At 41.6% G+C, this 12,425-nt stretch overlaps 4 protein-coding genes across 4 annotated transcripts; 2 read left to right on the forward strand and 2 right to left on the reverse strand.

Annotated features, from left to right (window-relative positions):
• Positions 1 to 458: 458 nt before the first annotated feature.
• EAF02_010796 (uncharacterized protein) lies at positions 459 to 3,435 on the reverse strand (the record flags this gene model as incomplete). The annotated part of the gene is made up of 4 exons (XM_038906844.1): positions 459 to 1,268; positions 1,356 to 3,161; positions 3,218 to 3,349; positions 3,412 to 3,435. The coding sequence occupies 4 exons, from the start codon at positions 3,433 to 3,435 to the stop codon at positions 459 to 461; spliced, it is 2,772 nt and encodes a 923-aa protein (XP_038753392.1).
• A 246-nt stretch (positions 3,436 to 3,681) lies between these two features.
• Positions 3,682 to 5,064, forward strand: EAF02_010797 (uncharacterized protein; the record flags this gene model as incomplete). The annotated part of the gene is made up of 1 exon (XM_038906845.1): positions 3,682 to 5,064. The coding sequence occupies one exon, from the start codon at positions 3,682 to 3,684 to the stop codon at positions 5,062 to 5,064; it is 1,383 nt and encodes a 460-aa protein (XP_038753393.1).
• A 416-nt stretch (positions 5,065 to 5,480) lies between these two features.
• EAF02_010798 (uncharacterized protein) lies at positions 5,481 to 5,731 on the reverse strand (the record flags this gene model as incomplete). Its single annotated transcript, XM_038906846.1, is given in 2 exon segments — positions 5,481 to 5,704; positions 5,719 to 5,731. 2 exon segments carry the CDS (start codon positions 5,729 to 5,731, stop codon positions 5,481 to 5,483), a joined length of 237 nt encoding a protein of 78 aa, XP_038753394.1.
• A 2,439-nt stretch (positions 5,732 to 8,170) lies between these two features.
• Positions 8,171 to 10,444, forward strand: EAF02_010799 (uncharacterized protein; the record flags this gene model as incomplete). The annotated part of the gene is made up of 6 exons (XM_038906847.1): positions 8,171 to 8,230; positions 8,281 to 8,575; positions 8,738 to 8,904; positions 8,955 to 9,107; positions 9,166 to 9,951; positions 10,007 to 10,444. 6 exons carry the CDS (start codon positions 8,171 to 8,173, stop codon positions 10,442 to 10,444), a joined length of 1,899 nt encoding a protein of 632 aa, XP_038753395.1.
• Between the last annotated feature and the right edge of the window lie 1,981 nt (positions 10,445 to 12,425).

The following is a 12,425-nucleotide window of genomic DNA, read 5'->3' on the forward strand; positions in this document are numbered from 1 at the left end:
CATTAAAGCTCAGAAGCTCTAGTCATATCAATAAGGAACACAGAAAACCGTTTAAACAGTGAAATCAATTTACCAAGGACATCTCAAACATATCTCAAACAACAACAAAGTTGTGATTCATTGAGAAGAATGCAGACATTCAAGAACCACATTGATGTGACATGAGAAAATAATGCATTTTGAGAAGGCCATCTAGAAAAGAGCGGATTATGCGATATCTTGAGTATTAATTAGGCGATTCAACAATCCAATTGTAAAAGCGTGGTTTATATTTATGTTCTAGTTGATACGCATTAAAGGAACATGTCTATCTACTATATGTACTGTACCTTTTCAACTCAGCGCCGCCCAGCCAGCCCACCTAGCCAGCGAGCCAATCCATATTATCCCCTCCAATTTTCCTGAACGCCAATTTCATGCTATATCAAGTGCATCACCCTCCACATTGTCTCAATCTCCTATAAACATTCAATACTCTTAAAGAACGGGTTTGCTCTCAATCTCTCATCGCCTTCCACCAGCCTCCTTAACACCGCAATTTTGTCCTCCTTCGCCATATCCTTCCCATCAATTTCCGCCTTCCACTTCTTCAATATATCCTTCAACAATCGACTGCCCTCCTCCACATCCTCCTTTCCATATTCTTGACTACTTGGATCTCCATTATCAGTCTTTACACTCGTTCCGAAATCTTCTAATTCCTCTGCCTTTCTCCTCGCCATGCCTATTACTTTTTCTGGGAATTTGACTAGTTCCGCTACATGAATACCGAAACTTTGATCGCAGATTCCCTCTTCGACTTTATATAGTAACGTGACCTCTCGCTTCCTTTCTTGCGACGAAGGTTCTGTATCAATATGCGCCACCACATGTAAATTTTTGACTTGAGGGAAAGTATCCGCCAGCGCTGTCAGTTCATGGAAATGCGTAGCGAACATACTGAATGCTCCTATTTCCCTAACGATGTATTCGGAGATAGCCCACGCTAAGCCAAATCCATCATATGTACTAGTACCTCTACCCAACTCATCAATGATGATGAGAGATTCTGAAGTTGCTGATTTGAGTATATTAGCCGTTTCTAACATCTCTGCCATGAACGTTGATACGCCTTTAAGTTGTGAGTCTGACGCTCCTACTCTCGCTAATATACAATCGAAGATTGTAAGTTCTGCTTCTGAGCAAGGGACGAAACAACCGATTTGAGCCATCAGTGCTATAACGCCGATTTGTCGGATGTATGTAGACTTTCCTCCCATGTTCGGTCCCTAAAGCTGCGTCAGTTAATCCATACTTGAGATACACAATGTCTGTAATAAACTGGGACATTGTAAGGGTGAAATTGTAGTACATACTGTAATTATAAGGAACGAGGACTCATCACGAATAAGCGAGACATCATTAGTAATGAATTGAACATCATCTTGCATTTCCATACAAGGATGGCGAGCTTCTTTAAGAATCGTAGAACCAGTTCCACGAGGATGCATCTTCGGACGGACATAAGATGTAGGAGCATGCGCAGAAGTATGGGCTAGCGAAACGATAACATCGAGATGGGCAAGAACAGAGGCAAGTTGTTCAATGACTGGACAATAGGATGCAGCTGTGGCTACAACTTCGTTTACGAGACTAGATTGGGTGCGGTTGTAATTCTCCGAGAGCTGGTCGAATTCGCGACGTATTGAGAGGAGTTTCGAGGTGGTAAAATAGACACCATTCTTTTGTGTCTGACATTCCTGATATTTGCTCTTGTTTCGGATACAGGATGCTTCCGTTCGTGTGAGACGCATACACCATCCATGAACTTTGTTGTTTTCCAAGAAGATTTTCTTTTCAATTTCCTGGCCGAGATCTTTGGCCACTACACGGAATTCTTGATCCATTTCATACTTTAATTTGTCCAACTTTCGCCTAATGATATTGAGACTATCATCGAATTCAGGCTTGATGATATATTCATGGTTGTCCATAGCATCGAGGTCGACCGTAGTCTCTACCATTTCCGCTAAATTTCCAAGACTAGCGTTGCATCCACGAAGTTTGTCTGTATATGCTTCATCAAGAGCATCACGATATTTTTCATCCATAACATCTTCGAGAGTTTTGATGAAGTCCGGTATTCTTATGACAACTTGATATGCTCGAACGACATCTTCTAGATTCGCTAACTTTTTCTGAAATCGTTTGGCTAAGCGATATAAATCAGGTATCGATCGCATGTGTGTTTCTTGTATGGTTTGTTTCAATTCTTGATCTTCAACAAAAGCCTCTACCAATTGTTGTCGTTTTTCAATTTCCTCTAAACTCATTAGAGGTTGTTTCAACCATTGTGCCAAAAGTCTACTTCCCACTGGTGTTTTGCAATGATTGAGTAGGCCATAAAGAGACATGGTTTTCGATCCATCCCTCGGTCCAGGCATAAGATTGAGAGCTTTGAGCGCAGAAGCATCCAGTTTCATAAATTGCGAAAGATCATGCTGATAGAGTTGGTATTGTCCGAAATTCGAATTATCATGTAGCACACCCAGATAATTGATAAGTGCTGCAGCTGAACCCATAGCAAGTTTTAAATCCGTTTGTGGAAGAACTCCCGTAGATTTCTCATCCTTCAAAAGTCTTGCAAGATCTTGTTCGATATCTTTGGTCCCAAAGGTTCCTCCTGCTCGTTCTGTCCAGGCACAACCACAGTTTTCGATAATTTGTTTAAGCTTTTGTAATTCCACATCTTTTGTCGTTCTGTCTACTTGAATTAGACATTCTTTAACTCCCAGTTGAATTAGTAGCGATTCGAAATTTGAGTATAAATCGTTGTCAAGAAATTCGCTGACTCCCAATTCCCGAACACTTGCATCTGCAAAACAGACACCGATATTTCTTGCTTCTGATGCCTTTGCAGAGACCTTGACCGCCAGAATTATTGGCGCAGCATCAAATGATCCTCCTAATTCTTCCTCTACATCTTGCAAGTTTCCCGGCGATGCTGTCTTTGTGACCTTCCAGTTGTTTCTTCCAGAGGTTGTAAATATTTCCACTCTCTTTCCCATTCGATAAAGTGCTTCTCGCAGAAAGTTTTTGTATACTGTTACGGTCATCGTTACTGAGGGAATTTTGGTAGAATTACTGCCTAGATCTCGTAGGACCGAAGTAGTTTTGTAGACCTAAAATTGTCAGATATATACCTAGGTATTTACCTCCGTTCATCAAGAATACGTACAGTGCGGGCAATGAACGTCGCATCGTCTCCATGAGCAGTATAAAAGTCTCCTCTATCGAAGACTCTAATAGTTTCTCCATCTCTCTGAGGTAGATTTGTGAAGAACTTAATGAATCCAAGCTCATCATCAACCTAATATGGGGTGTCAGTGAGAGATCTTTAAGCCCAAAGTCTGCAATTAAGAGGTGGCGTACCTTAAGCTCAGGACGAGAAGACATTTTGAGAGGTTTTCCTGGGTGTCGATTATAGAAGAATGTCTTCAGAATGCTCCAGAGTCAAGAAAATACAGGTCAAATCATCAAAGTCAATTTCCCATGAATTGAGTAGAGGAGACGCGACGGGCGACACGCTAAACCATAAATCACGCGTTCTGCCAAAGCGGTGAAGAAGAAAATCAATTTAGATATTCTCAGTCATATGAAATTCAAGCTTCCCCCTCATCAACTTCCCCAATCTATACAAAAATGTCCGACATTGACGAACGACCCTCTAAAATCCGCAAAGTCGCACCTACCGACGATGCATCGACCTCTACCGATTCAATTGCCCCCAATTCCAATTCCAATGACACAACAATGCAACTTGAAAATTCAATAAGTGCTGAAGATGCCCCCGCCAATCCCAAGTCCAATACCACCGAGTCGACCGCTGTAGCAAATTCAAATGAACCCAATCCCCTCTCAAAATCGCAATTAAAAAAGCGCAGGAAGCAAGAAGAATGGGAAGCCAACAAATCCAAGCGTACCGAATTCCGGCGCATCAAGCGCAAAGAAAAGCAGGCTCGTAAAGCTGCGGCTCAAGCAGCTGGACTGCTACCTCCCCCTCCACCTTCCTCATCCCGTCGACCTGTTCAAGTCCCAGTTTCTTTCCTTATTGATTGTGATTTTGAATCCTACATGATGGAAAAAGAAATTATATCATTAACAGCGCAAGTAACACGCTGTTATAGTGATAATCGAACTGCGGTTTATCGAGGACATATGGGAATATCGGGATGGGGAGGCAAAATGAAGGAGAGGTTTGAGGGGGTATTGGCAGGTAATTTTAATAGTTGGAAGGGAGTTAAGTTTATGGAAGAGGGGTGGATGGAGGCCGCGGGTATCATGGATGGACTTATGAGGGGAGCTGAAGGCGGGAGGTTGCTAGGTGCTTTGGCGACAGAAAATGGACTCGAGGAATACAAGAAACCGCGCAGAGGATCAAAGAAGCAGGAAGCAGAATCGGCGGGACCAGAATCAGTGGAAGCTGTACAGCTAGAAGTTGATGAACAGCTAAATCCATCCATTCCAGAGGCCTCAGAAGCCTCAGACTCTACACCCGCCACCAATTCCTCATCCACCACTCCAAATATAGTCTACCTCTCCTCCGACTCCGAAAATACTCTCACTACTCTCTCCCCATACACAACCTATGTGATCGGCGGCATAGTCGACAAAAACCGTCACAAAGGCCTTTGCTACAAACGAGCTTGCGATGCGGGGATCCCAACCGCAAAATTACCTATTGGAGAATATATGACTATGCAAAGTCGGACTGTGTTGACTGTGAATCATGTTATGGAGATCATGATAAGGTGGTTGGAAACGGGTGATTGGGGTAAGGCTTTCTTGAAGGTTATTCCTAAGAGGAAGGAAGCGAAGTTAAAGACCAAGGGGAAGAATGGCGGGGCAGAGGGCGAGGAAAATAATGAGGGAGAGGATGGAGATGGGCTGGATGAGGATGAGGAGGAAAAGAGTGGAGATGAGAGCGAAGATGGTGATGAGGGTGGAGTTTCTCTTGAAGCCGAAAAACGGGCAGAAGAGCAACAAGAATTGGATAAGGACGAAGGAAATGATACCACAGTGTGAGAAGCTGATTAAGCAAACTCAGGAATAGAATAACAAAATCATTTTGACCATTCATTCATTCAAAACACTAATCAAAATCCGGGTATAATCTTCCAGTATCCATGAAAACAACCACACCTAAACGCCTCATTCCATTTCTCTCAAACGAAGATTTCTCCCCATAGAACTCAACTCAATCCCCACAATCCTAACCTCTCTTCCCCGTCCCCCTAACATATTCCTCCGCCCGTCCCGCTCTATCCCTCGTAGCCCCCACCTCCGGCAAACCCCTCTAAACAACCCCTCCCAACCCACCAATCCCTTTCTCCCAATCCCCTTCCACCTCCACCATCCTCTCATTCCTCTCCAATCCCATCTACTCCCCCCCTTCCGCAAAAATCGCCCTCATCCTCCATCCCAATTTTTCCCTCCACCCCTCAATCTTCCCCCTCTCTTCCTCCTCGACCCCTTCTTCCACTTTCCTTCCCTCTCCCCACCATCGCTGGCACATTTCTCCTCAGCGCAGCAATCTGTTCCACTAATTCTTCCTCCTTAACCGCCAACGCTTTTGCTCTCTCCCATAACTGTCCATCAAAAGGTTCGTGTTCTTCGCGTTCTTCGATAATATCTTTATCCTTTTCCTCCGGTTGAAGATTGGCATCTTATGAGTTTTACGCTGGGGTTCCATGCCATTTATTAGAGAGTGCTGGGGGAGGCTGTGAGGAAAGTCTTGTGTATGTACTATTACGCTAGTCAGTATTCTTCCATTCCCTAATCTCAGCATCCCCTTTTCGTTTCCCGTTCTCTCCAATATTTCCTCCCGTGCGAAGCCCGAACATCCACAGCATCCAAGAAAAAAGAAATATCACAAACCTCTCCCCACGATCTCCTCCACCAACCTCCTCATCGCATCCTCCCCCTCTATCGGCGGTAGATCACGATCAATCATTTCCCGCGCCGCCCTCTTCACATTCGCGACTAGATATTTTAAATCATCTGGCGATTGGAGTTCGATTTTTTCCGTTGTTGTTCTGCCATATTTGTTTTCTATCTCTTTTTTCTTCCCTTTCCTTCTTTTCTTCCCTATACAACTGCGCTTTCCCCTCTGCTATCAGCAGAGATTGTCGCGACGACGAAAGGATGAAAGATGAAAGCAAGAAAAATGGCGCTGCGCAATCAATTCTCCGCGTTCACAAATCTGGACTATCTCAACTCGAGTCACCGAAAAGGCGAATCCAGGAATCCGTTCTCGTTGACTTGGAAATTTAAGTATAAATGTACTTGGTAATCAATTACGCTGTATAGTGTGGAATCAAATTGTCGTTGCCTCAATTTTGCTTCACAGACTATTTGTTTACATTCACAAGTCGGTAACCATCTTATCGGAAAACAACTTCACGACACAAGAGCAGAGCATCTAGACTTTTTAGAGTCCGTGCACCAGGTGCGCGGATGTTGATTAGTAATCATCTGACCTCACCAGGGTTCTGCTCTTTCTTTCTTGTGCACCTGAAACTACTCCCGTTGGATAACTTACGTGCAAGCTTTATACTCCGAGAGGCCCCGGGGGTTTCACTAATATTTCACGTCTTACTTTTGACGTATACTCACGAGTAGATCATCGAATAGATATCTAGGTAGCTACTATTAGATATTAAGACTTCCTTCGAAAATACCTATCTGTTTTACATTTCCTATTTACGTAATAATCTATCTCACATTTTGGATAGATGCATTCCTATGATACGATGCTAGTATGCACCTCAAGAGCACCAATATTACCTGATAGCTATTCCGATTCCATTTTGCCCCTCTTCCCCGTTCCCTCTAAAGTTTCTTTTCACGTTCCCCTCTTCGGGCGATAGACATCCCGCGGGGGGACTCCTAGTAGTCTAGACACAGCCACTCTTTCATTCACGCCCTTCAAACTAGATTGGCCTGTCACATCCCGATGCCACTTACTTACTCCAGACTATATAGTAGCGGCACGTGTCAGTCATGATTCAATACCACGAAGCTTTCTCCAGGGTCCTGATAGATACAACCCCATACAAGAGCGCTCTCGTTGTTTGAGGAGTACCTACTCTTCCCAGCTAAAACATCTAGACTTATACATATGACGTGTGATATGCAATAACACGCAAGTGCCAAAGCCTGGACCGTATCACATCCCCTCCAAGTCTTCAAGCGCGTGGCAATCATTTGCGCAGAATCTATCAGATTCCGTATTCCGAACAAATGTGGACCTCCATCCCCAGTAGTAAACTTAGACCTAACTCCATCTTCATGAAAGAATAATGTCCAAGCGTTCAAAGTCCGAATCAAGAACAAATTAGGACCATCCACATATCTGGTAAAGACTATAGTAAAGCATCGTTCCTTAAAGAAAGAAGCTATGGCATCGCTGTTCAGAGGGAACAAACAAACTTAGAATGAAACCTTAAATCGCGCAGAAGTTCTGCACAGCAGATAGGGAAAATCTTCGATTTGAGAACGCTCGGATGTTACCACGCTGTAGTTGGTTAAACTTTCGAATCTCTGACAGCGCTTGGGGGCAACGGGTTTCAGATCAGGTATTCTGTCAGATAGAAAGTGTCATTATTGATTAAACCGTCTGTCTTGTCTCGATTTGGATTGAGTTTACCGGATCACGTTAATGTTTAGTTTCCGTACTGACGCATACTTTCCGGCAGTTCGGATAGTCCTGTGTTAGAGGATCAGCACTAGTATGTATCCTTGCAACGGTGGAAATACATGTGATATGCTAGTAGTGAACAATTGGGAACTAGGGTCTCGAGGCGCAGAGGAAGACTGATGAGACGTCTAGAAACTTCATCTGGCCAATGAGCCAATCTTAGGATGTCTTTGATCAACTCCGAATACTCTAGCAGCTGTGATATCCGAAACCAACTGTTCTATCGGGGTTGAAACCTAGCACGGATTGATATTTCGCACGGAGAAACAAGATGAATTGGCATTGCTCCTGCGTAGTTTCTGCCATCCATAAGTTGTTGGGAGGCCTCTGTCTTTCTCAAGGAAACAATTATTTCGTCAAGCGAACCTGACTTTAGATTCGGCACAAAAAGCAGATTCAAACTTAAAGTTCATAATATATTGGATTGACAAGATGGTTAACACTGGAAAGCCATCCAGAGGATGTTATCTCTGCAGATCTCGGCGAGTCAAGGTCAGATGTCACCCTCAATGCAGCATACGAATGGTACTAACACAAATCAGTGTGATGAGAAAAAGCCAGGCTGTGGTAACTGCCAAAGGTTGAAGCGCGATTGTCCTGGATATCGACCAATCTTTGACGTTATGCATCGTAATGGATCGAGTTCGGCACAGCGCAAAACGTCTCATGCAATCGCAACCACAGCAGCCCTTGCTACAATTCAAATGGCTCGCCCTCATAATCGGAGTAAATCTGAATCTAATGTAATACCTTATACACGATGGAGACCAAGGCAAAACTCTTATCCAGACGTCCAGAGATTGATAGAAGCAATACAGAATGGAACACAATTAGCATGTCCGCCTTTGACAGCGGCATTGGAAGAACGTGCAATTTGTTTCTTTCTTTCAAATTATGTTTTGATCCCTCATGGAGCAGTGAGATGTGGCTTCCTCGGCTTTTACTTCCATTGATGAAGCTTCAACCCTCGGCTTGTCTTATCAGACTCACTATCCGCAGTGGCGCTGGCTACCTTCGGGAATCAACCAAATGCTAGGATGCTGAAGCCAAAAGCCGAGCAGGCCTACTTGAAGGCATTACGTCACGTCACTAACGCCATAGGCGATCCTAAACAAGCCACTCAAGATACAACACTTGCAGCGGTTATGTTACTTGCGTTATTTGAGGTCTACATTCTCCATAGTTCTTTGAAGATGCCGTTACTAACTGTGAGTAGACCATGGCATATAGTCTCGTAAAAGAGAAGGAAGGCTGGAACACTTGGAATTCCCATGTGACTGGTGCAACAGCCCTTTTGAAGATGCGCGATGTAGAAGGTCCGATGACTCCTTTAACTTTGGAATTGATATGGACCGTGAAAGTACACTTGGTACGTCTAAAATCGTTTGTGTCATTGGTTAGATCAGTCGGTTAATCTACGAGAACAGAACCTAAGTTGTCTCCTCAACGGAAAGATGCTCGATATCCCAGCGGAATGGAATGAAGTCCTTACTAAGAGAAGGGACAAATCCAGGGGCGGCCCGACAATGTGTAATCGTCTTCAATGGAAAGTTGCGGAAGCGCGTGTTGAATGTGACAAACTTATGGCCAGCGCGAAACGAACTCCCCAAGACTTCGAAAATGTCCTGAATTTGATGCGAAAAGCTGAAGCCATAGAACAAAGCTACTCGGAATGGGCGGAATCAATGCCAGCTCAATGCAATTATAAGCCCATAGGATGGATCGACGCTATACCGGAAGAGAAATATGCCGAATCTAAATATTTTCCTGGTAAGATCGACAAGTATCACGAAGTTTGGGTAGCTCATATTTGGAATCTCTCCAGAGGATCGCGATTACTCAATAATAGTACTATCGTCCGATGTGCTGCCTGGCTATGCTCACCACAAGATTACCGAACTACTGTGGAGTATGAGAAAGCTATGATAGCCGGAAAAGAAATGATTCGGGACGTTATTGCCAGCGTCCCTAATTGTCTCGGGGAAATACCAACAGCTATGGATATCAAAATCCCTTCTGAGCACAGCTTCGCGTGCGGAGATGAAAGAGATGCCCATGCGAAAGGCCTATCTGGACTTTTTATATTGTGGCCTTTGTTTTCCGTCGCTACTTCAGATTTTGTTAGCAAATCGCAAAGAATATGGGTCCTAGGAAGGATGAAGTATGCGGCAGAGGAGTTGGGAGTTAGCCAAGGATCTACTGTATATTCAGAGGTATGTGTATATGGTGGCAATATTTTGTAAGTGAAGTTTCTAATCGGTGTTATAGCAAAAATGTTCTGTACGAATTCCATCTTCGATGTTGGAAAAAGACGGCCTCATGCCTTCAAGGGTAGAGGAAATCTTGAACCTTCAGATTCCTCCTATTCAACAAACTTTTGAGAATGTTGACGAAATCTGGACCGAAAGGACCGATAGGTTTTCTCATTATCCAACTCCAAGCCCAACATCGACTTCTGCATGTTCGCCGAAGGCCCAACATGATTGGACATTGTTGAACACCGAATCTCTCGATATGAATACAATGAACAATTGGCCGCATCAGACTCAGTCTAACTGGTTCAATCCAAACTTGGATACCAATGTCATCACCTCAGCAGAGCCAGCTCAACAAACGTTGGCAGTTCCAAATCCTCATTCAGACCCGGTTGAATCTCAACGAGACAGAATATATCACGGGAGATTTACGGAAATATGCAAGATATGACAAGGATCGACAACGAATGGAATTTTGCATGAGAATATGACGAATTTTATGACTGGTGTTATTGGTGGTATTGGTATTATTGGTGCACCAGTGGGTGCACGGATTCACGGGATACTAAGGGTGCGTTCGGATCGATTTTCGATTTATTTTATGAAATTTGTAATAATGTTAAAATGGCAAGGGTACTCAGGCTAATATATTTGAGTAATGTTTTGGTAGTTGAAATATATTTGAGTGATATTGAAATATATTTGAATAATGTTGAAATATATTTGAATAATATTGAAAAATGATAGGGGTGAATAATAATGAAGATTTGTTTATAAAGCTTCAAAAGCTATTTTATAGTTAATATATAAGAATTGTATTTTAATCTTGAAAGTATTTGCTATTTTAAAATATTTATCAAATAAATTATTAGGAATTATTAGGAACTATTTGATAGTTTTAAGGTTGTCACGGCGCCAACTACGTTGCCTTCGTGCCTCAGGCATAGACCATTAGCGTGCCCTACTTCCTATAAGTAGGGCCTTACCCTTCCATAGCTCTTCTAACCCTTATGGTACAATATAAGTCTTTACCCGTATTATCACGGCGCAAGAGATAGGTACTAGGTAAGATATATGATATTCTACAAGAAGTAAAGAAGGAAACAGAGAGGCGCCGACTATATAGAGAACGAATATCTAAGGCATTCATATAATTACATATTGAACCCATAATAATACCCCCCTCAAAGATTTACTTATCCTAAGTAAACTAAAACTATTATACAGCTTACTATTATGTATAAATCAAATGAACAATCGAATTTATTGAATTAATAGTTCAGATGCTTATATTAATCTAGCTTTTCTTTTGCGAGTTGATTTTCAAACTCTCTATATCTTCTCTGAACGTTCTAGTGTCAATAATAGGATTGCTTTAACTTTAGGGTTATCCAATATCTATCTGATAGACCAAGCTTTTCGAAATATATGTGATAATACTCTACCAATAGTTTTTCGTTTCCTTTCAAGTTTACTACTAATTGCCAAATAGAAGTATAATGTTTTTATTTGATTAGATAATAATAATTATCTTTATTATAATTATCTATAATTTCTTCAAAGATTCATTTCTATATTAACTCACTCTTATTATCCTCCTTTTCAAGAATCTTATTTCTAATAATAATTAACTCTAATTTGTTAATTATAGTTTGTATTGGAAAATATATTCTGTTAATTACAGAAATAAATAACAAATAATGAAAAACAGGAAATATCCGAATATTATCTGATAATTGAATAAGACAGAAACGAGGATAAACTTTTATAATCTTATATAACTTTATTCACCGATTACTCCAATTTCTTTGCCTTTTGAGAGGTTTTTATATTCTTAATATTTATAAATACCTTTTGATCTATATAATTTATTTATTTATTTATTATATTAATTAACGTCTGTTTTGGACCTCCCTAAGGGTATTTAGACGTGCTAAGATAAGGAACTATTTGAGCGGCGTGATCGTCGCGACCGAATTTAGCAATTTAACTTCAATGCCAGGGGCTATTCGCTCCTCTGCGGGTGCGATCCGCTTCTGTTTCCAGAAGGGAACGTCTGATCCGGGTTGTTGTTGAGGCAGAGCTGAATTTGATCTATATAATAGTGTGATGAATTAATACAATGCCAGTTTGCGTTTTCTTTATATATTGTAACTGTTTGCCTAATAAAAACTTATAGTTATGATAAAATTCTTTTTATTCTATTTGCCATCTTATTATTCTTAAAGAATTTTGTTTTTATACTATAGTTATATCCGGCGGGCAAGGTTTACTAGGCTTTACACCAATATATAAATTAAACCCATAATTAATAAAGAATAACGAGTAGCCGATAGTCTCCAAAGTTATATTATTCAATGTGAATTCAGTAAAAGGTAATTACTATATTTAATCATCTTAATGAAAATTCATAAAAGCTTGTAAATATTGCT

This window comes from Botrytis sinoallii (genome assembly GCF_014898435.1).
Source record: "Botrytis sinoallii strain Bc 23 chromosome Unknown BSIN_027, whole genome shotgun sequence".
NCBI lineage: Eukaryota > Fungi > Ascomycota > Leotiomycetes > Helotiales > Sclerotiniaceae > Botrytis > Botrytis sinoallii.